Genomic DNA, 21,193 nt, shown 5'->3' with positions numbered 1-21,193 from the left:
TAGTAGTGAGCACAGTACTGGTATATAATAGGCTCCTAATAAGCCAAATGCTACCTGTTCTAAGTAACAATTATCATTAGATGGCTGCGTTACATTCAACAAGATACTTCTAAAGAAAAGCTAAAATAGGTGATTTATTTTAATGGAAAATCTATTTATTAAGAATAAATCACAAGAGAGAATACTTATTAGATTCTTTACCCAGGTCCTTATACACAGGCACTTCTTGCTCCTCAGTTATGGAAGGACAAAAATGGACCCAAAACAGGTCACCTGAGACAGGTGCGTCCAACTCCTGGGCAGCCGCTCAGTGTGTCAGAGGCCAGTGTCCAACAACCTTCAAGGGCAGGCTGGCCATAGTCCATAGAGACCAAGGCGGAGGCACCAGGTTGTCCTCTTAGTGGAAATGCTGGGGGGGGGGTCCAACCCCAGGGGAAGCCCTGAGGACATGCTTGCGGGAATGCTTTCCAGGAAGCCAACCTTGATCCATATGTTTATCTGGGAGTCTAGACCAAACAGCACTGACTGGCCCAGGACTCCGAGTACAGGCGGACATGTCTATCTGCTGCTCTCTACCTCCCTTCTGCTAAGGAATTAAAAGCAAAGATGGGAGCTCCAGCTATGTACCCGTCTCCCACGAGACAGTCCTGCTCAGGTGTTGAACGGATTTTCACAGAAATTGGTCCCCTTGAATTTGCTTGCTTCTGACAGTTGCTTATGATGGTTCTGAAGTGTGGGCCCTTCTCCCACTGTGAGCAGCAACTGCTCCTCAAAGTAGAGGAGCTGGTCGACTTCAAAACAGTCACTGACACGAGGCACCACTTTTTCTAGAGTCGCCCTGACCTCCGCTTCGCCAGCTTTCTGCCGCCTGGCTCTCTTGAGGTAAGTATAGACCTCCTCGAATACTTCTGCTCCCAGCTTCTCCATGGCCGACCTGCCAGGCAAAGGAGGAAAGATTCAGGGGAGTTAGCCATTGAGATCACCTGCAAGAAATGTATTTTTAAATTATTGATTACACAAATCACATTGCAGCCCTGGGATTCAGAAAAAAGTGGAAAAAATAACATGTGAGGTCTGTAGCTGGAATATTCCACAATATTCAGCAAATATTTCCTGAGTGTTTGGTATGTGCCGGGGGCCCTTCTAGGCTCTGAGATACAGCATTAAACAAGTGGGGCCAACTGCCTACCTTCATGGAGCTCGCCTTCCAGAGTAGAGACTAAAGAGATGAATTAAAGATATATTCATAATAAAAGGGCAGGCACTGCATGCTGAGTGCCATGTAAAGTAGGGTGAGGGGTGGGGGACCGTGAGGGGCAGGGTGATCCTCTCTGACCAGGTGTCCTCTGAGCAGACACCACAGGAGGTGAGGCCAGCGGTAGGGGGAGAGAGACCTGGGCCTGAGGTTCAAACATGTCAGAGAAACAAGGAGAAAGCTGGTGTGGCTGGAGTCGGGAAAGGGGGGAGAAGAATGGTGGGATATGGAATCAGAGGAATAATAACACTGAGAATAAATAATGAGAGGGAAACACTGTCCTATTAACTTTAGGCACCTTTCTATGCACTGAACCTTGACAACAGCTCTGGGAGGGCTGTTGTTTGTTTTTAAACCCTTATTTTACAGAAGAAGAAACTGAGGCCTAAGGAGGTAAGGTGATCTGATCGAGTTCCCCCCAAGGCCGGCATTCATTTCTCTGTACTTGCCTCCAGCCCTTGCCCGCCCGTGGCCACAGCTGTGCACTGTTGCAGCCACACTGCCATGCTCAGTGCGTTTATATTTTGCGTCTATTTTCCTCTGTCTCTAGCTAAGGTCACAAACTAAGGGCCTATGGGAAACACTTGGCCCATGACATGTTGCGTTTGATCAACATCAAGCTTTCTTTTCTTCTGGTTTATTGTTATTTTTGAGCATTTTAATGTAAAAGTCTCTGGGTAGGGCCTGCACTCCGCCCGCTCCATTGTTTCACTGCCCTTTGCTCACCTCCCTTTTTCGTTATAATCATATACTAGGCTGCTTCTCATATTTCCTCCGCCTGCCTGACTCAAGGGCATTTGAGTTTTATGAATTTTGGAATACAGTTCCAAATTTATGTGCCAACACTGACCTCAACTTTCCCCCACCGAACATTTAGCTTTGTCCCTGTGGCACCGTGTGACCGTCTTCAGAAACAGCTTTTTCATTTTGGGGAGTATAATCTGGCCTCCTTTCTAAGAGTGGGGCTAATTACGTGTGCTCACTGTGAAAATTCATGTTTGCACTTATGATTTCTGCACTTTTCTGTATATATGTTGAGCTTGATTAAAACATAAAAAATTGTGTGAGAATGAAATTATTAGGTCAAAAGGGTATAAGTATTTGTATGACTTTAACCTTGGGGGAAAAATGCTTCTCTATTCTTCATTTCAATGGATTTGGTGAAAAGAAAGATTAGGTTTTTTAGGGTTTGGGGTTGTTTTATTTTTAGCATTACTGCTAGGCAGTAATGATGGTAATGTTGACAATAATACTGCAGCACTAATATATATATATTTTAAATATATCTTATATTGATTTCAGAGAGAGGAAGGGAGAGGGAAAGAAAGAGATAAATAGAAACATCAATGATGAGAGAGTCATTGATCGGCTGCCTCCTGTATGCCCCCGACTGGGGATTGAGCCCAAAACCCCGGCATGTGCCCTGACCGGGAATCGAACTGCGATCTCCTGGATCCTAGGTCAATGCTCGACCACTGAGCCACGCACGCTGGGCTCTCATACATTTTATAAACTTTCATTGTGCAGTACTATTCAACCTTGTAATTTCTAGAACACAGGATCTAAGGTATTGTGGCAAATAAAAAGAAAAGTAACTGATCCTGCTGTCGTTTAGAGGCTAGAAATTATAATGCAAGCTATATACATTTTAAACTTTAACATTTTTATAGGATTTTAGAGTTTGCAAAATGCTTTTATGTTCATTATCTCAAATGGTCCTGGAGAACTAGGCAATTCATTGAACATTTATCTTAATTTTACAGATAAGTAGGTTGACTTTTAAAAACTCACACAGCTAGTTGGTGATGAAGCTTAAACTGAAACACAAGGAATTGGAACTTGGAGTGCTGGAGAGGCCGCAGCCCCCGGGCCCCACACCATCCAGCTTGAATGGGGTTCCCACCTTCTGCCAAGCGATTGTGCCAGGAGGCCTCACATTCCCAGTCATCTCAGTGACACCGCCTTAACTATCTGCACAGCCCTTATAACTCTGGTATTTTCCTTCTTCTTTTTTTGTGGATGTTTGTTTGTCTCTCCCACTCCCCTAATAAGCATACAAGTTCCATGAGGAAGGGGCCGGGTGACTAGAACAGGACCAGGCATGCAGAAGGTGCTCGGGAAATATTTACAGAACAAAGGGATGACCAGCACAGCCAAGAAGTATCGTGAGAAAAACATGAAGTGCTGTGCAAGCTCAGGGTGGGAAAGTCCGAGAATGCCCTCTGGAGGGGTAGGAGGCACCACAGAATTTGGGCCATAGTGGCTGGCTGGAGGGAAGCCTGGAGGCGGTAGCAGGGGGGGCACTGGGAGGCCAGGGAGCCCGTCCAGCAGGCGAGTGAGGCCATGAAGCGGGAAGAGCCAGATGAACGGCACACTAAAGAAGCCTTAGGACCCGACCAGTGCTATCGGCTGGTGACAGAGAAGCCCAGCACGTCCCTAAAGCCACAATAACTGAGAGTTTCTGAGCTTTCTCTAAGTGCCAGACTCCACTTTGGACATTTCATATCATCCCATTAAATCCTCCTAACTACCCTATGAATAGATATTGTTACTCCTATATTACAGATGAGAAAACTGAGCTATAAGAGCGTATTAAGTAACTTGCCCAAATCGCTATGCTGTATACCTGAAACAAACATATTATTGAATGTCACCTGTAATTGAAAAAAATAAAAATTTAAATTAAAAAAAATGAAAGAAAACTTTTTAAAAATCATAACTGCCATCATCTGACGGTATTTTTTTCAAATAAACAAACTGGAAAATCAGCATAAAAAAGAAGAGTTGTTAAGATAGTAGATCCTAAGATTTCGCATCGCAAGGAGAATTGCTTTTCTTTTCATTGTATCTATATTGAGATGATGGATGTTCACTAACCCTACTGTGATACTCATTTCACAATATATGTAAATCAAACCATCATGCTGTATACCTTAAACTTATACAGTGATGTATAGCAAATATATCCCAATAAAACTAGAAAATCAAAAAACAAAAAATAAAAAAATAACTTGTTCATTGCCACATAGTTTTTAAATGGTGGCGCCAGGATATGGATTCCAGCAGTTTCAGGCCAAGGTGCATTGTTTTCACCATGATGGATTCAGAGAGACCCACATTGAGTCTTGACTCAACCTTTCACTGGCTGTGTGATCTTGGGTCAACTATTTAACCTCTCTGAGCCTTAAATTTTCATACTGAAGTGGAGATTACACACACACACACACACACACACACACACACACCTCAGCAGAGTACCTGTCACCTACCAGGCACTTAAGTAAAACTTAATAGCCTCTGTTTTACTATCACGCGCATTACTGTTGCTTCCCACTGGTGAATTGCACAGTTATCCTATTTTGGTTTAACTGGAAGCATCAAGCAATTTTTTAGTTCTATCTCTGGATAAGAAACTGTTTTAAATATTTTTATCTTTTCTGGCTGAATTTAGAAAACAAATGACACAGGAAGGCCAGCGGCACAGTGGGAGTAAAACAAAAAAAGTCATTTTGTAGAAATAATTATGAAAATCTAGTTTAGCAGAAAGCATTAAGAGAACACATAGATTAGTCTTCAGGCACAGTTTAAAAAAAACCTTGAAAATGATTTTATCGAATATGAGAAATCCCTGCACATCAAATATGCACGAGCCACTGCAGGAATAGAATAGCGCACTGTATTTTCCCTTAATTCGGCTGTCTTAACGATCATTTGGTGCTAACAGGCAACAGGAATCTTTACTAAGGGAGGAATCTCTACCCCTTCTCTCTGTGCCCAGTATTTCAAACGGCTGCCTGTGAACCTGCTGGGCAAAGACAGAACAGATCTTTCCACAGAACTGCGCTATCTACAGATCTCTGTGGGCGCTGGGACAACATGGGGCAGCCCCAGATGGGCCCTGTGACTGTTGGGCCCCTTTCTGTACATGGTGCTGGCCTCTGCTCTGTCCACCCGGGCAGCAGAATCCTGAGTCTTACCGATGTTGGGAACCCTGCTAAAGCTAACCACTCCTGAAAGGGTTATTTTGCTCTTGACCTAAAAGCCCTCCATTGTTCACAGTCAGTAAATGTAGATAAATAAACTCACTGATTAAAAACAAAAGCCAGCTAGATACTGTTTACAAGAGACACGCCTAAAACACTGGGCACTGAATGGTTGAGAGTAAAGAAACAAACAAAAGATGTGCCAGACAAACAATAAACAAAAGAAATCTGGGGGTAGCTATATTGATATGAGACAAAATAGATAAGAAAAGAAGTGGTATTAGGATAAAGAATGCCACTAGAATAATAAAAACAGTTCAAGTCACCAGGAAGAAATAAAAATTCAAAGCTAACATGCATCTAATAAAGTACAATCAAAACAAATAAAGGACTAGCGGGAGAAATTGTCAGGTGTGTCCTCATACTGTAGGATTTCAATACTTGCTCTGCTGTGGGTAGATGAATATCTGAAAAATTAGTAGTAATATAGAAAATCTGAATACACTTAAAAAGCTAAACTTAATAGACATATACAGGAGCCTCTCCCTCCCTGGTGATCAGAGGACCCACATTCTCTCCTAACATTTACAAAAACTGACCACATACCAGACATCCATTCAAGTCTCAACACATTTCTCAACAATAATTTATCTTATACAAAACCCAGTTATCAGACCACAGTACAATTGATGGGAATCTGTAACAAGAATATGGATTAAACGTTACTGTGTTTTTAAATTTATCTATTCCAAGTAAAGTGTGGGTCAATGAAGAAATCAGGCATGCTATGAACAGGCTCATTTTAAGCCAGAGAAAAGTGATAGCGTCCTAGCACTGCAGTGCTGCAGTGTAAATTTATTCTGACAGTTGGAAAACTTGCAGCAATAATTCGGCAATGAGTATTTTAGGAATCCTAAAATAGGCAATTCTATTTAAGGGGACTCTCTTGCTGTTAGCTAAGATCTGAGAAGAGAGGGGGGTGCTCCCTGTGCTCACCAAATTAAATAAGGGTTGTAAGTGCTTTTTCAAAGGGAGGGAGGGGAGGAGATGAGGAAGGGGCAGGGACCACCCCTTCAGTTAGGTGGGTATCGCAAGTCAAAAGAACTGACATTTTCAAATGCAGAGAACTTCTGTTTTCCTTTTCATCTATCTCTTCCTATGCTCCAAATCCTTAATCAACTTTATTCTTCTGTTCTAAAGTCTTCCATGTGTTTAAGGGATGCTGAATGCCATCTTAGCGCGGGTGCTTCATTTACGGGCCAGTGCTTTTTGGGCTGGATCCCATCCTGCCCAGACCAATGGCACCCACAGGAGCCGGAGGAAGCCTCCCCGGGGTGCTGAAGAGGCTCCAGCTGCCTGGAGCAAATCCCCAACAAGTGTTTGGCTGGCTCCCCGGCTGAAAACTCCGTTAAACCACAAGAGAGCACTTCCTCTCTCCCCTGCCTATTTCCTCCAAACTCAGTCTCTCATCCTCCAAACTCCTTTACTGATATCTTTTCAGGTTTACTTTTTATTTGCAAACAATATATTTGATCACATATATTTATCTGCCCATCAGTTATTGACTGCCCTCTATCTCCCTTAGGGCTCTAAAGATGAGGACTGCGTCTCCTTAGGTCTATAAGGATGTCATAGAAAAATGTCTCACACTTTAAATACTATTTTCATTTTGAAATAATCTCACACTTAGAGAAGCATTACAGTTAGAGCACAAAGAACTATTTTTTCCCCCTGACCCTTTTGAGAATAAGTTGATGACCTGATACCCGTTGCCCCCCGTACTTTAATATTTTCTACAAATAAAGACACTCTCTTACGTAGCCACAAAATAGCCATCAAAATCAGGAAATGAACACGGATACATTACTGTCACCCAATTCTCTAAGACATTCATTTTCCCCAGTTGTCCAATAACGCCCCTTGTAACAAAGGGATCCAGGTCAACATAATCCTGTGTTGCATTTATTTGTCATGTCTCTTTAGTCTCCTTCTATGACCTTGACGCTTTCAAAGGTTTCATTCAGCAAGTTATTTTGTAGAAAGACCCTCAGTTTGCGTTGCCCTTGCTAATGGGAGTCACCAGCACCACCCTCTGGCTACCCCAGGAGTAGAGCCTCCTTGGAGCATTATCTTGGAGCATCACTAGGGAACCCCACCTAACCAGACCAAGAGGCTTCTCCCTTTTCCTGAGTCCATAAAATGCCCCGGCACTGACAGTGCTGCCGGTGTTGCTTTCGGGCGCCTCGCTCCTGACTCTTCCCTGAGCTTTGCTCCCAGGGCACTGTAAGAAACAAGGGGTGTCTCAGGGAAAGGAGCAGCTTTGAAGTAAGTTTCCAGGGGCTCAGGACAGAATGCCCTGAGCATTCTACCTACCTGATATCTCCACTTAAATGCTTTATCGTTATCACGCCCAGTTGGATTTCTGATCTTCCCTCCAAAATATCCTAATGGTGCAGCTTTCCCCGCTTCTGGTCACGTCACTGCCGGCCTTCCAAATCGCTCGGGCCAAAAACCTTTGAGCCCTCCTCGACTCCCTTCTGTCCTCACGCTCCAGTAGTCCAGCGTCTCTTGTAATCAGACCAGTTAGTAAACGCTATCAGCTCCATTTTCAAAATGCACCCAGGATCCCAACATTCTCATCATTTCCACCACGACCGTCCCGGTCCAGGGGACATGCTCTCTTGCCCGACTGCTGCAATCGCCTCCCAGCAGATCTCCCGCTTCTACCCTCACTCTCCTCAGTCTATTGTCAACTCAGTAACCAGAGTGAGCCAGATCCCTTCACTCCTCTGCTCAAAGCCCTCGACGGGCCTCCCCATCTCATTCAGAGTGAAATCAAGGCCCTTCCACTGGTCTACAATATCCTGGACAATCTTCCAGTGTCTCTCCAAACGCCTCTCCTCCCTCCCTCCCCTCACTCTTCATTCCAGCTACACTGGCCCCTGGATCTCCCTCAAACAACAGGCAGTTTCTCTTGTGGGAGACAAAAAGGAGAGAGTTTCCACCAGTCTGATGGGTCATCAGGTTGTAGAAGAACTAACAGAAAAGCCTCTCTCCCTTGCCTTGGAGCTGATATGCTTGCAAACCATTTCTCCGCCCAGGAAAAGTTGCCCAGTAGTGGCTGCATACATATTTTTGTTTCGGGATTAATTAACCATGTAAGGAATATGTGACTGAAAGCAAAGGACCTTTGTTTTTCTGTTCTGCTCCACCCCTCGACTTGGAGCCCCTGGGGACAGAGGACCCTTCTTACTCATTTTTGCATCCGGCACAGTCCTGGCAAAGAGCAGCACCCAGGTAGTTCATTCAGCATATTTTTAGTGAGCACTTAGTACATGCCAAGTGCTGGGGAGGCAGCCGTAAGCCTCTGACCTCACAGAACTCAAGTTTTAATGGGAAGACGACAGATATTATTAAACAAGTAAACAAGATAATTTTAGATTTTTGTCAATGCTACAAAGAAAATAAAAGAGGGAAATGGGAGGGAGGGAGGGAGAGAGAGAGAAAAAGAGAGGGAGAGAGAGAGAGAGAGAGGCTGCTGGGTAGAGGGGGGAAGCAGGAAAGATGTTTCCTGGGGATGTGGGCCCCTGTGGACCACCAGGTCCTGTCATGTGAACCACACCCCCACCTTTTGGACGAACCGAACCACAACACAGAGGAAGCTAGTTCCCCCTCTAACATTGCGGGGATGCCGCTCAAGTATAAATGGAGGCCCACACTTGTCTAAATAATTACAAGTTATGAAGCAAGGTCACAAACTGTTAAATAAAATATGATCTACTTCGTACCTTGACAAGTTAATTTTATAAACACCGGGAAGGCCAGTTTACAGACAGGCTCCTCGGACTCCGCCGAGTTCTGCACTGTAATGAGGCAGGGCTGGGTGAGCGGGCCCCTCGACCCTTAGCCCTACTGTGGGCCCGACCCCTCTCTTCCCAGCCTGGCCCCCCCTCCCACTGTGCACACACATTTGCTACCTCAGCCCTGTGTCCAAGATTTACCCATGCCAGTAGCTCCTTTGGCAATGTGGAAATAGCCACCCCGGGGCCCCCGTCAGGCTTAGGGGTGTGCATACCGGCAGCTCAGGCCACTCGCTGGAGGAGGAACCTGAGGAGGAGGCCTGGAGATGAACTTGAGGTCGTTTGGGCAGAGAACTGCAGGTCCCAGGTAACCAGGGCATGGCCTAGGAGACACGGGCTCTGGATATGCAAGTCCCCTTGGCCCCCCGGACTTCTTGCTCCATGGGGAGGGCTGTGGCTGGCGGATGAACAGAGTGGTGCCCCCTACAGCACAGGCCCAGTACATTTCAGGTTGTTTCTATGCCCCCTAATTCTGCACCCACTTTTACTAAAAAAGCTGTTGTGAACATTCTTTGCACACATCTTGGACAATATATCTTTGCACACATCTTTGCATATATCTTAAACAACATATAAATAGGCATGGAAAACCGAGCTTTCAGACACAGGTCCTACATTAAGCCGTTATTTTCAGATTGAACCACCATCACGCATATTTGATCCTTTATACTGGCTTCAAAATGAATATTTTATAATAAGAAAATACAATCCAGAGAGGGAGAGAATGAATTAAAAATCAGAATCATGGAATTTTTGAAAAGTACTGAGGAATTCATCTGATCAAACACATTCATTTTATAGACAAGGAAACTCATTTCAAAATGGGAAATGGACTTGCCTGGTAGTCAGTACTGGGCTACGACACTGGGCCTCCACAGTGATGGACATGCATATGAAATAAATAAAAAAGAAATGAATCCCCTTGCTTTTCCTCCTGTCACATAAGCTCCACTAAGCAGTGCACCATGACATGGGACCACAGGATGAGGTCCTTCCTGACTAAATTACAGCTGTGCTTCCCTTGATCAATTCAAACTACATTTCCCAAAAGTCAATTTCATCCTAGCTTTGCTGAGTAGAGGCAAAGATCAGAAAATAAAATAGCTTTCCTAATCAAACACAACAAGAATAACTAGATTCACAAAGAAAATGAAATCACAAATGGAAAAGAAATTAGAACATAAATATGTTTGAAAGAATTTCTCAGCGCAAGGGTGAGTGCTTATGATTGGGAAACGATGGGTTTCCTTGGAGAAGAGTGAATTTAAAAGCTGCCTTTCATTTGGTGACCTTCCACAACTGTTCCCCGAGTCTTCTTCTCAGCTAGTCTGCATTGTCTCCTGCTATTGTCAGCCTACCGTTGGAGGAGGCGATCAAGGGGATGTGACAGCCAGTTGACCTAAGAACTGGACCCAGGCAATCAGAGGCTCCTCACTCCCTCCCCTGTGCTTGAAATGTACTCTCTTTCCAATGTTCCCACAGTGGGAGCTGTTTTTAAGGGCTCACCATTGCGAGAGTAAGGTGGTGTTGCAACCATCTGGATGGTATATGTAACTGGACACAGTTAAGGCCTCTATATAAACTTCAGTTTTGGCAGGTGGGTGTGGAAAACTCATCTGGTGGCTAAGACAAACTTCCTAAGTTCCTTGCTCATCAAAACTGCCACCTATCAATCCAGAGTAATCTGCCTCTTTCTTTGGTCTCTCCTCGCCCTCTGTGTACAGGGGCCAGTTTCAGGTTTCACTCAGGAAGCTCCTGAGGTTGCAAATGAACACCTACAGAACCCAGCTTAGCAAGAATCCTCCCACCCTTCATACCTAATCAAGTTCCTCTTCGTCATTTCCCACCCACTGACCCCCTCACTCTGCCCTTTGCCCCCAGCTGTCCCTGTTGTATTCAGAGTTGAGATCCATCTCTCTCCCCTATTGCAGTAATCTTGAATAAAGTCTTCCTGGCCTGTTTAATTCTGCCTGGTGCAGCTTTTCTTAAACAGGTTCATTTTGCAATGTCAGGCTGCCACTGGGTCCCCTGTTGCCAACTGCCCATGATTAGAACAGCCATGTCTTGGTTGAACTGAGACACAGTCATCAATATTGCCTTTTTCCACTGTTTAAAGTACCCTGGTTTGGACAATAAATGTATGGTCACCCACACATGGTGGGAAATGTACTGGCTAGAGGCCCTCAATGACAAGAGGACCTGCTGGACTTTAAAAATGGTGCTACAGCAATGACAGAGGACAACGAGAGCAGATTCATTAAACAAGAACACTCCTTTTAGTCCTGATGTATTGTTACATGTTATGTCCAAATTAAAATGTTTCTCTATAAGTAAAAAATGATTATTTTCATCACTTTCATCATTTAGTAATAACTTCTGTCACACAGAGGCCTCCAACATATCCTTGATTTACGTAATATCCGATGTTGCTAACACTGTCCTACGTTTAAGTGGCAATTGCCTGCCTTAAGTTCAGTCCTGAGGGTGCCAACAACCGGCAGCTGGTGTGACCGAGGCCTCACCTCATTATTTTCTATGTTAGACGAGAAAAACAAAATGAGAACTGTTTCCCAAAGGCCCAGCGTGAAAGTGGTTTCAGCATCGTGGCTTCATCAGAATTGAGCTTCCCTATGTTCCACTGAGATGTTTCCTGAACATTGCTACTTTCCAGCAAAGGCTGTACTGTTAATCTATGTTTAGGAACCGGGATCTTTTCCTACCTAATATTGTGGGATGATTTCTTTGCCATCAGTCCTTTTAAATTAAGGGAAGTAGAAATGCTAACTTAAAAATTTCACAAATTCACAAGCTGGCCCTGGCCCATGTGGCTCAGTGGGTTGGGCACTGTCCCATGCACCGAAAGGTCACTGGTTCTATTCCGGGGTCAGGGCACATGCCCGGGTAGCAGGCTTGATCCCCGGCAGGGGGCATGCAGGAGGCAGCCGATCAATGACTCTCATCATTGATGTTTCTATCTCCCTCGCTCTCTCTGAAATCAATAAAGACATATTTTTAAAAAAGAATTCACAAGCTGAAGTTGACAGGAACATTTTTCACCTCCCTGATCCAAGCCAGACAGGGTTTGATGCTGGGCCATCCAGATTTTCCCTTTCTTAGTTCCTGCCTAAGGAGAGAGAGACATGAAGATACCAGTAAATACACACACACACATACACACACACTCAACGTAGAAGCAAGAGCTCAGGCTTGGAGCCCTAAGAAAACTAAGGCATGTTCACCTCTTCGAAACATAATCAGAAGGACAAGACTCAGAATAGCCCAGGGTCTTAAGAACTCTGTCACCTGATGAAGCTGCTGAATGCACTCTCTGTGTCTATACCTAGGAAAGGTGTTTGCATTTAAGAAACAAGTTCAACATGGATAAAATGGTGTGTTCCTCTAAAGCCCCGGGGGACATGCAGGTTTGCTTTATGAGTCATAGATACAAATAAGGATACATGAGAAAAGTTTTTAATATGCTTTTATTCTCTTTAAATTTGGCTCTAATTAGGGATCATTAAAAATATGATGATTAGCAATTAGGTTGTTTTTATGCTTAATTCATCTCTTTATTTGCATTAAAAAGTTCTATTTGAGTAGAAAATCAGAGAGGCATAATGTTTTTTTCCCTTTTCAAAAAATTGGGCTGTTTGAACTCTGTTTATAACCACCAAACTACTGTTTAAGCTGGTGCATGAAAGAAAGCAAACAGCTTTTTGAGTTATCTTTACATACGCACACATAGAAAGCATAACATTTTTTATTCCTTTGTGTTGGTGACTTAAAAGAAATATGAACATGGGAGACTAGAGGCCTGTCCTGGGACCACAGAATGTCAAGGCTCTTTTCCATTAAAGATGTGGAAGGAGTTGCTCAAGTTTCATGGAGAAGCAGGAAACACATAAACATGGTCTGCTCCAAGAATGCCCTTGATGTGCCCTGGGCTGGCAAGTTGTGCCAGGTATTGAGCTATTGCCTCAGCTCCAAACCCACTCTTCTGTGCTCAGTCTTGTAACACTGGCTTCAAGACTCTGCTGGACCTTAATTTAGCTTTGCCTGCTGCTCCCTATTAGGTGCCTTCACTAGGGGGCGCTGCAGGGAGATGGGAAAGCTGTGGGAGAAAAGAGGGACTCGCCCTCCAGTTCCAGTGACTGTCATGCTGACAACACAGCATCCACCGCCAGCATCAACTGAACCCAGTTTGTGGTTTCTCCACCACATGCAGGCCCAGCTCATTGTTCCAGCTCAGAGGCACTGGCACCAGTGGCTGGCACTCTCTTCTCCAAAATCTGGGTACCACTCCCAGAGTCCCTCCTCCAAGCTCGGAGACACCAGCAGCACAAGCCCAGTGGTGGCCCCTCCTCAAAGGTCTGCGTCCCTGCTCCCTGGGCCTCTCCTCCAAGCTTTCTGGGGGAATTGAGTAGCACCTAGCATGTCACAGAGGGCCTAAGTCAGAAGAACCAGCCAACAGTGATCGCACTTGAACTGAATCTGCAGAATCCTCAGGTGCGTGTTATAAAAGGGCCCTGATACCGAGGAGAGATCACCCCCCCGGAATAGAGTGGGGCAAGCAGAAGGCTACCAGCAAAGGGTGTACCGTAGGAGCAGCAAGGCCCAGGCCAGACTGGACAAGCCATGCTCTCAGAGGGCCAGAGGGTAGTCCCCAATTCTTAGAGAAGGGTGCGCACCCCCTCTCACCCTGTCCCCTCGCATTTGGCCAGCGGAATTTGTTCTTATGTTCTGCATTTGTAAACTGTTTGCGTGCCAGAAGTAAAGATGATCACACTCTACAAGTCCTTGAGATCGTTTAGGACAGCCCTGGGTTAAGACACCTCTCCATGTTCCATTGCGCCCTTTCCTGGCTGCTGGGGATAAGATTCCACCACCTGGACACGGCAAACCAGCCCCAGGCCGAAGGCTAATGCGGTCCACACTGAGTTACCAAAGGGATGTTATTCTGCGTCCTGCTCTTCTCAGTATATCTCGCTTTTCTTTATTTTATTTTTCCCTCCATCAGCATTTATCCCCCCCATACCCTCTCCCACCTCCCCACCCTTCCCCCAATCACCACACTGTCGCCTGTGCCCATGAGCTTTCTCCCCTTTTTCTTTCTTTTCTGCTCAATCCCTCCCCCCCCGCCCCCCCCCCCCCCCACACACGCTAGGGCTGTGGGCCTGCTCTCTCTGAGCCTGTCTCTATTCCGCTTCTTGGTTCAGTGTGTTCATTACATTCCACACACGAGTGAGATCATGTGGTGCTTGTCTCTGTCCGACTGACTTACTTCACGTGGCACATGTTCCCCGGGACCCTCCATGCCACCCCGAACGTGCCCGATCTCGCCTCAGTACATCATTAACAGCGATGGTGCCCAACACTCCTTGGTTACGAGTTGACCATAAAAGCAGGACGTCCAAACACTGTGAGCTAATTAACGCAGAGCAGCAGGAAAACATACTCATCAAATCAGCCCAGGGCATCCCTGTCACTTATTCCTCGGAGAATTTAAATCAAAATCTGCCTTCAGTTTTGCTCTTACCCCTTCTTCAAGGGTCACGTTCTTTTCATTTTAAAAACAAGAAGCAAACATTTAATTCTAATTAAAACCAATAGATTGGAAATTCTCTAGTTATTCCAAGTTTCACCGCTGAATAGAGTTAGACCCCAGAAAACTACGTGGCTTAGTTCATCATAGGACAGCTTTTTATCCCCAAGCAGCCACCTGTGGGAAATTCACATCCGCATTTCCTGCAAAACCATTGTGGAGGCTGTGACTTCACTCCACATGCTCTACATAAGACACACCAGGTGAGGAGCTGTGTTCCTTGAGGGACCGGTAACCCATCCACATTCTTGATAATGACTATTAGGGATTGTGTCATGTTTCCCTTTTCGACTTGGTTTCCTGGAACCTCGCAGCCGAACTATACACTCAGCCACAGCAACTATGTTCCCACATGGACGTCCTCACTTTCTCTCTGATCTTCGTTTCCCCTCTATATTATTCTATTAATAGTGCATTTGACGTAAATGGATTAAATGAACTTCTTTCAGGTGTCAGAGACGATCTCTGATCAGCAAAATATGCTATTCATATGCATCAATTGTAACTGGATTTTCAAATCATTTGACAGAGTTAGCTGGCACTGGGGTGCTGCTGGCAGGTGGGATCTGTGCACCACCTAGGGCCTGGGTCTAGGCACAGAGAGAAGGAACATTACTAAAAAGCATGAGTCAGGCTTGTGCTACTATCTGTCACAGGCGACATGAGGCAAAGAAGTTTGCTAATCACAGCTCAGAACATTCCCTCCGTGGTCTCTGTTCCACAGTCAGAGGTCCTTTGGGCTGCATTTTATGGAACCATCTTGACACATTCAAGCGCCTTCCAGAGACTTGCACCTGCCCCTCAGGACCAGGGGGAAAGCCATTAGGAAGTACTTGCACCTCAGATAATGAAAACACCTGACGTTAGGGGCTGACTTGTGTACCCTCCCCTCCACCCCCTAATTCATATGTTGAATGTGACTCCGGTTGGAGACAGGCCCTTGAAAGAGGTCGTTAGGTTGAAATGAGGCCCTTAGCATGGGCCCTAATCCAGTCTGACTGGTGTCTCTATAAGAGGAAATTTGGACACATAGAGACACAAGGATGCACAACTATGGAGAAAAGACCAGCCCGGCTTCCGTGGGCACAGGAAGACAGAAAACACCCTCTCTTTCCAATGGAGCTGAAATTCTATGACTCTAGCATTCTTCCCATCTTTCTAAGGTTTGCCTGTTAATCTGTACCTGGCTCCACCCAGGTGCTTCTGGCTCTTTCCTGTCCACACTCAGGTTGCACAAGGGTGATGTGCCCCGGTGCCCCTTACACACAGAGGGCTTAAGGAAAACGGCGGCGACTCCCTGACTCTCTCACCGTATCGAGACTAAATACCATTTGTTTAGATTATTTCTTCGCCAGTATCTTCATGCTGGACTGTCAGAGGGAGCCTGTCTCCGTCCTCAGGTCCTGTGAGCTGGGAGCCCCAACGTGACGGTTCACACCACAGCCGAGAACTGAAAGGGGCGGGTGGTATCCTGACTTTCTTCATCTAATTGGACAAATTAAAAGCTATTAGAGTCGAAACTCAACGAATACGGCAATAAACAGAAGACGTCCTGCGGAACCTGCGGTACCTGGCGGTGTTCTCAGCCCTGAACAGATTGCAGATATTTCAAAATAATACAGGAACAGCTGTGTTCATTATTATAATTTTATCATAAACATGCTTAATTGTTTCCAAATAAAACCTATTGCCCCCAGCTGGGAAAACTACATGTTTACTACAAATCAGGCATGATCTTAATGGAAATCAAAGACATATGCCATATTTTATTTATGGCTCAAAAGAGAAAAAAATGTACAGGAAGACTAAGCAGGAGCCACCGCAAAGACTGAAGAAACCTGGGCACTATGGACATAAATATTGCCCAAGAAGGCCTCGAGCTTGCGTCCCATGGCCCCCACTCCCCAACCCTGGACTGCTGTTTGCAGTTGACAGTAGCTAAAGGGCCCTCTTTGGGTCACTTGCTTGACAGCAAGATTTCGAATTTGTGTAGAAGATCAATTGACATAACAAGCATTTTCATGGTCGCTTGGTCACCAACTCGTAAAGTCAGGGCTGTAGGATGGCCGTTGAGAGGGTCAAGAAGGAGATGTGAGAAGGGAGGCATCTAGCGTTTACTGGGTCCCCACTTACTACTACCTAGAACGCTATTTAACACTTATGCGGATTATTCCTCCATTTTCCAGGTGAAGGAACTGGGACTGGGGGAGCAGAGGGACCTGTCTTAGACCGCAGAGGAAGAAACGCAAGCTGCAAACCCACACAGTTCAGATTCTAAAATCCACCTTCTGCTCATCTCAGCAGTTTACCTCTGGTGTCCCCCATTGCTCCTGAAGTGGAACAAATGAAAATAGAGCATAAATGTGTTAAGGTTCAGCTGGTACACACACACACACACAGACACACACACACACACACACGTATTTAGAAAAAACACGTAGAGAAGATTTGGGGAAAGGTGAGATCCTGAGGGCACAGATGTGAGAAAAAGGCCAAGAAGTGGGAGAATTGCTAAGATGCCCCAAAGTAGCATTTTATTTTGCTCCTAAAAAAGGGGAGAAAGAGAGAGATGCCAGAAAAACTGGGATGAAGCTGGAGAAGAAGACTCCTGGGGGGTATAGTGGACCTTGGGCTGCACCTCAGGATCCCCCTTTCAAGACTGAAGTCTCATTCCCCAGCTGCTGGGTGTCCCTATCAGACAGCCCTCAGCCTGCAGCCCTCGGGAATGGCCCTCTCACCAGGACTCACACCCCTTCCTGCGTTCCTGTAGCCAGTGCTGGGGGACACGGGGCTCTAAGCTCAGCCCCTCAAGCCCACTCGGGACAACCTTGCAGGACCATCCCAGCTTCAGAGTAACCTGCGCAGTTGAGGGGGATTTGCTGAGATGATGCCACAGCCCAGCTTCTCCCTCTGCCCAGTCCTGCTTCCTGCCCTCCCCCCACATGTATGGACTCCCCACATTTTGCAGGGAACTGTAGGAAAATCATCTCAGCCTTCTTTGCAATGAGTCTACCTGCAACAGGTGACTAATGAGCATTATTTAAGAACAGGGGTGCCTAATGATTAGTTTGAAGTTGCTTAAGTCTTTGTTGCCATGAAGCCTTTATCACCAACTTCCAAATGTTCAAAAACCAAAAAGCCTAGTGCACTCATGGGTGATTTGGGTGAGTAGGAGTATTAGGGAAAATGCATAAAGAAGTTAGATTTTCAGTCTAGACCAATATAGTGCAGAATGGAGACAAGAGAGGCAGAGGATGAGATATTCACAATACCCAGGGCTGGCAGATGTCTTGGGAAGGGCTGTCAACTACAACAGGACATGGACTTAGGACTTGAGCCAAAGTTGCCTCGACCTGGAAGGGCAGAGCCACGCCAGCTGACATGTAGGTGAAGTTATGAGGCTGAGCATCACCTCCACAGAAAGGGGTTAGATTATTCCTGGGCCAGAGAAACAGACAACAGGTCCACTTGATGAAGGAGGCATCATCCTAGCCACGTGTGGGCCTGTCCATCCCTTTGGAAGAGACAGGCTCCCCCTCTGAACTTCTGGGCATTGGCTCCACTCGGGGGGCACCTGGCATCCACTCCAACCTTGTGAATCACACTTGAGGTGTCCAACCTCCATAGCTGGGGTGTAAGGTGCCTGCATTGTTACCAGTCTCACAACACTCACCCCCTCACACCTAACAGACTCACAAGGAAAGCACAATTAGTTGACTGCACACCTTGAGACAGCCAGGTAAAAAATCTAACTGGCTCTTTAAAGGATCTCGTAAAGATTCTGTGTAGATTTAGAACCACTGCTCTTTGGGCGGGAGCCCCTGTTCCCTGGTCACCAGGCTTTTCTTCCGTACAAGCTTTTGTTGTTGTTTTGAAATTGAAATGCAGGTTTCAATCAGCAGCTCCTTCGGAAGCGCTGCCTGACACAGATCTTTCATTAAAGAAACAGGATGTTGGAGGCACAGCTAACACCTTTGCAATGAGATTAGAAAGCAGAGGAGAAAGAGCCACCACTTCATCTGTTTCCCCACTGTAGGGTTATTTCATCAGTGAGACAGAAGGAGCTTTATTCACACAGCACTGGAAATCCTGAAATAGCAAGTTACTTGTATTAAATATATTTGACAAAAGAGAAGCCTGGCTCAGAGAATGAGATACTGTCAAAATTCAGATATCAAATACCCAGCCACTCAGAGAAGCACGCAAAGGGCCATGAGATTTGACAGCAGCCCATCAAGCCTGGGTGCTGGCTTTGGCCTTGGGTGTTTTACTTTGCCTTTTTGCATCACAGTGGGTTGGCATGTGCTTTTTAAAAAAATATGTTTTTATTGATTTTTAGGGCGGGGAGGGACAGAGAGATAGAAGCATGGATGAGAGAGAAACATCATCAATCAACTGCCTCCTGCACGCCCCCTACTGGGGATTGAGCCCGCAACTCAGGCATGTGCCCTGACCAGGGATCGGACAGCGATCTCCTGGATCCTAGGTGGATGCTCAACTGCTGGGCCGCACCAGCCAGGCGAGCCTCTTTACTTATGGAATGGAGAGTCTTGTCCACCTCACAGGCATGTGGCGCGCTGCATGTGACAGCGGGCGTCTGGTTTCGCACGCTCCTGGCACAGAGGAGGTGTGCATGGAGAGCAGGCTTCCCTCCACAAACATTGCTCTGGATTTCGTCCAGTTCAGAACCTGAGCGGATACTATAATGAAGCTCGTGCCACTCCACCTTGGAAACATTTTCAGCCACAGCTTAATGCTCCACAGTCATTTTATTTTTTTACGAGTGATTGCTACTATGCCAAGAGCTACACATCAGGTTAATGAGAGGTCAATAAAGGTCATGGGCTTCTCATTTCCAATTTGACCTTCCTGTGATTGAAAGTGGAAAAAAATTCAGGAACTTGTGAGCCATCTATCTGAGACTGAACCAACCACTACATTTGACCTCAGTGTTACTTACAGAACCTCCTTGTGCCTTCCGCAGCCTCTATGTAGTTGACTTCTGCCCACATCACAGCACTCCACAGGGCTGTGCTCCGACCTTGGCAAGACCTTTCCAAACAGCTGACATGGGAGGCCAACAATGAAACTGCCAGCAAACCCTCCGCGGCCCTGCCCCACTCGGAAATCTCTGGAGCAACAGCAGCTGACACGAGATCTGGTGCCATCTGGCCTCAATGGGTATCATGACACAAATACACAAGCCAGTTTGAGCATCAGAAGGGCACGTACTGTGGGGCTCGCTCGCACAGGGAAGTCGTGAGTGCAGCCCACAAAACACTCCAGAGCACCGGCCAGCTCCATGAGAACCACCTTCATTCGGTTTTCCTCAGCAAGACTACCTGTCACAAGCCCACCTACAGGAGCAGTGGTGCCCACTGGGCATGACGCTGCACCTCACCACACCGAGCCCAGTCTTTAGTAATTAACCACTAATCGATGCCACCAAGTAAGTGAGCAGCTCTTGGAAAGGGGATTCCTCCTAAATGTTAGATACTTTAAGCACCATATATCCCTTCACCTCGTTAAGATAATTCACACAAAAATCACTGGCTAAATGCAAAAGAAAGTATCACTTTTTATTAGCCTGTGCAAGCAACATCATTTGACTCCCAATAAACAGTGTTTCTGGTTAACCGTGTTGGAAATCTCAGCTGAACCCTGAGGCCAAAAGTGGCTTCTTCCCTTCCTCAGAAATTCTAGGCTTTGTTACATTTTGTGTACTTGACTCTCAAGTTTGTTTGCTGAGAGAGATGAAAATACAGCTTCCTAAATTCAAAAAAATATACCAAAAGCAAGTAAAATAACCCTCCAGTGCAAAAGAGACAGATAGATAGACAGACAGATAAAGATAATATAAAGCATAAAAAGCAAAAGTTTGAAATAAACTCTGTGGGAAACTAGAGAAAAGGCACTCTCATATATTGCTGGTAAGACTGCAAAATGGCATTTGGAAACACTTAAGTGCATTTATCCCTGGATCAAGCAATCCCAAGTCTAGAAATCTATTTTAAAGATAAACTAGCAACAAAACAAAAGCACTGGATGCTGTTCATTATAGTCCTATCCGTAATAGCTAAAGACTAGAAAAACCCACATGTCCACCTAGGGAACGGGTTTAATAAACAAGAGTACATCCACACAAAGGAGAACTTGAAAGCTATAAGAGAACAATGAAATATATTGCCAGATATTACTAAATAATAGTTAGGATATGTTGCTAAGTGAAGCTGACAAAAGTTTATATAATATGCTACCAATTTCTTAAGAAGTGACAGGGAAGGTGCATTTATTTGAATATGTATATTTTATTTGAATATATTTAGAAAATGAAAGGATGAGCCATAAAATTAAAAAAAAAAAAAAAAAAAAGATTGCCTCAATAAATTTAATTATTTAAAAAAAAGATTGACCCCAATTCATACTCTGGTAACAAACTCCTCCCAGGGTGAAAGTCCTCTTGAGCCAGTGCTTCTCAAACTATAATGTGAGC

The 21,193-nt window shown here is 45.4% G+C and overlaps 1 protein-coding gene across 1 annotated transcript in view; it reads right to left on the bottom strand.

The window, feature by feature from the left end:
• Nucleotides 1-613: 613 nt before the first annotated feature.
• Nucleotides 614-21,193, bottom strand: part of NEK11 (NIMA related kinase 11) — a 132,059-nt gene continuing 111,479 nt past the window's right edge. The window contains exon 16 of the mRNA XM_087824618.1: nucleotides 614-934. Coding sequence (XP_087680744.1) covers nucleotides 652-934 — 283 coding nt within the window. The 3' untranslated portion in view covers nucleotides 614-651. The remainder of the gene's footprint in view (nucleotides 935-21,193) is intronic.

The sequence above is a fragment of the Miniopterus natalensis genome, chromosome 15, assembly GCF_054644295.1.
Source record: "Miniopterus natalensis isolate mMinNat1 chromosome 15, mMinNat1.hap1, whole genome shotgun sequence".
Lineage (NCBI taxonomy): Eukaryota > Metazoa > Chordata > Mammalia > Chiroptera > Miniopteridae > Miniopterus > Miniopterus natalensis.
The sequence above is the reverse complement of the archived record's forward strand: the minus strand, read 5'-3'. Positions and strand labels throughout refer to the sequence as shown.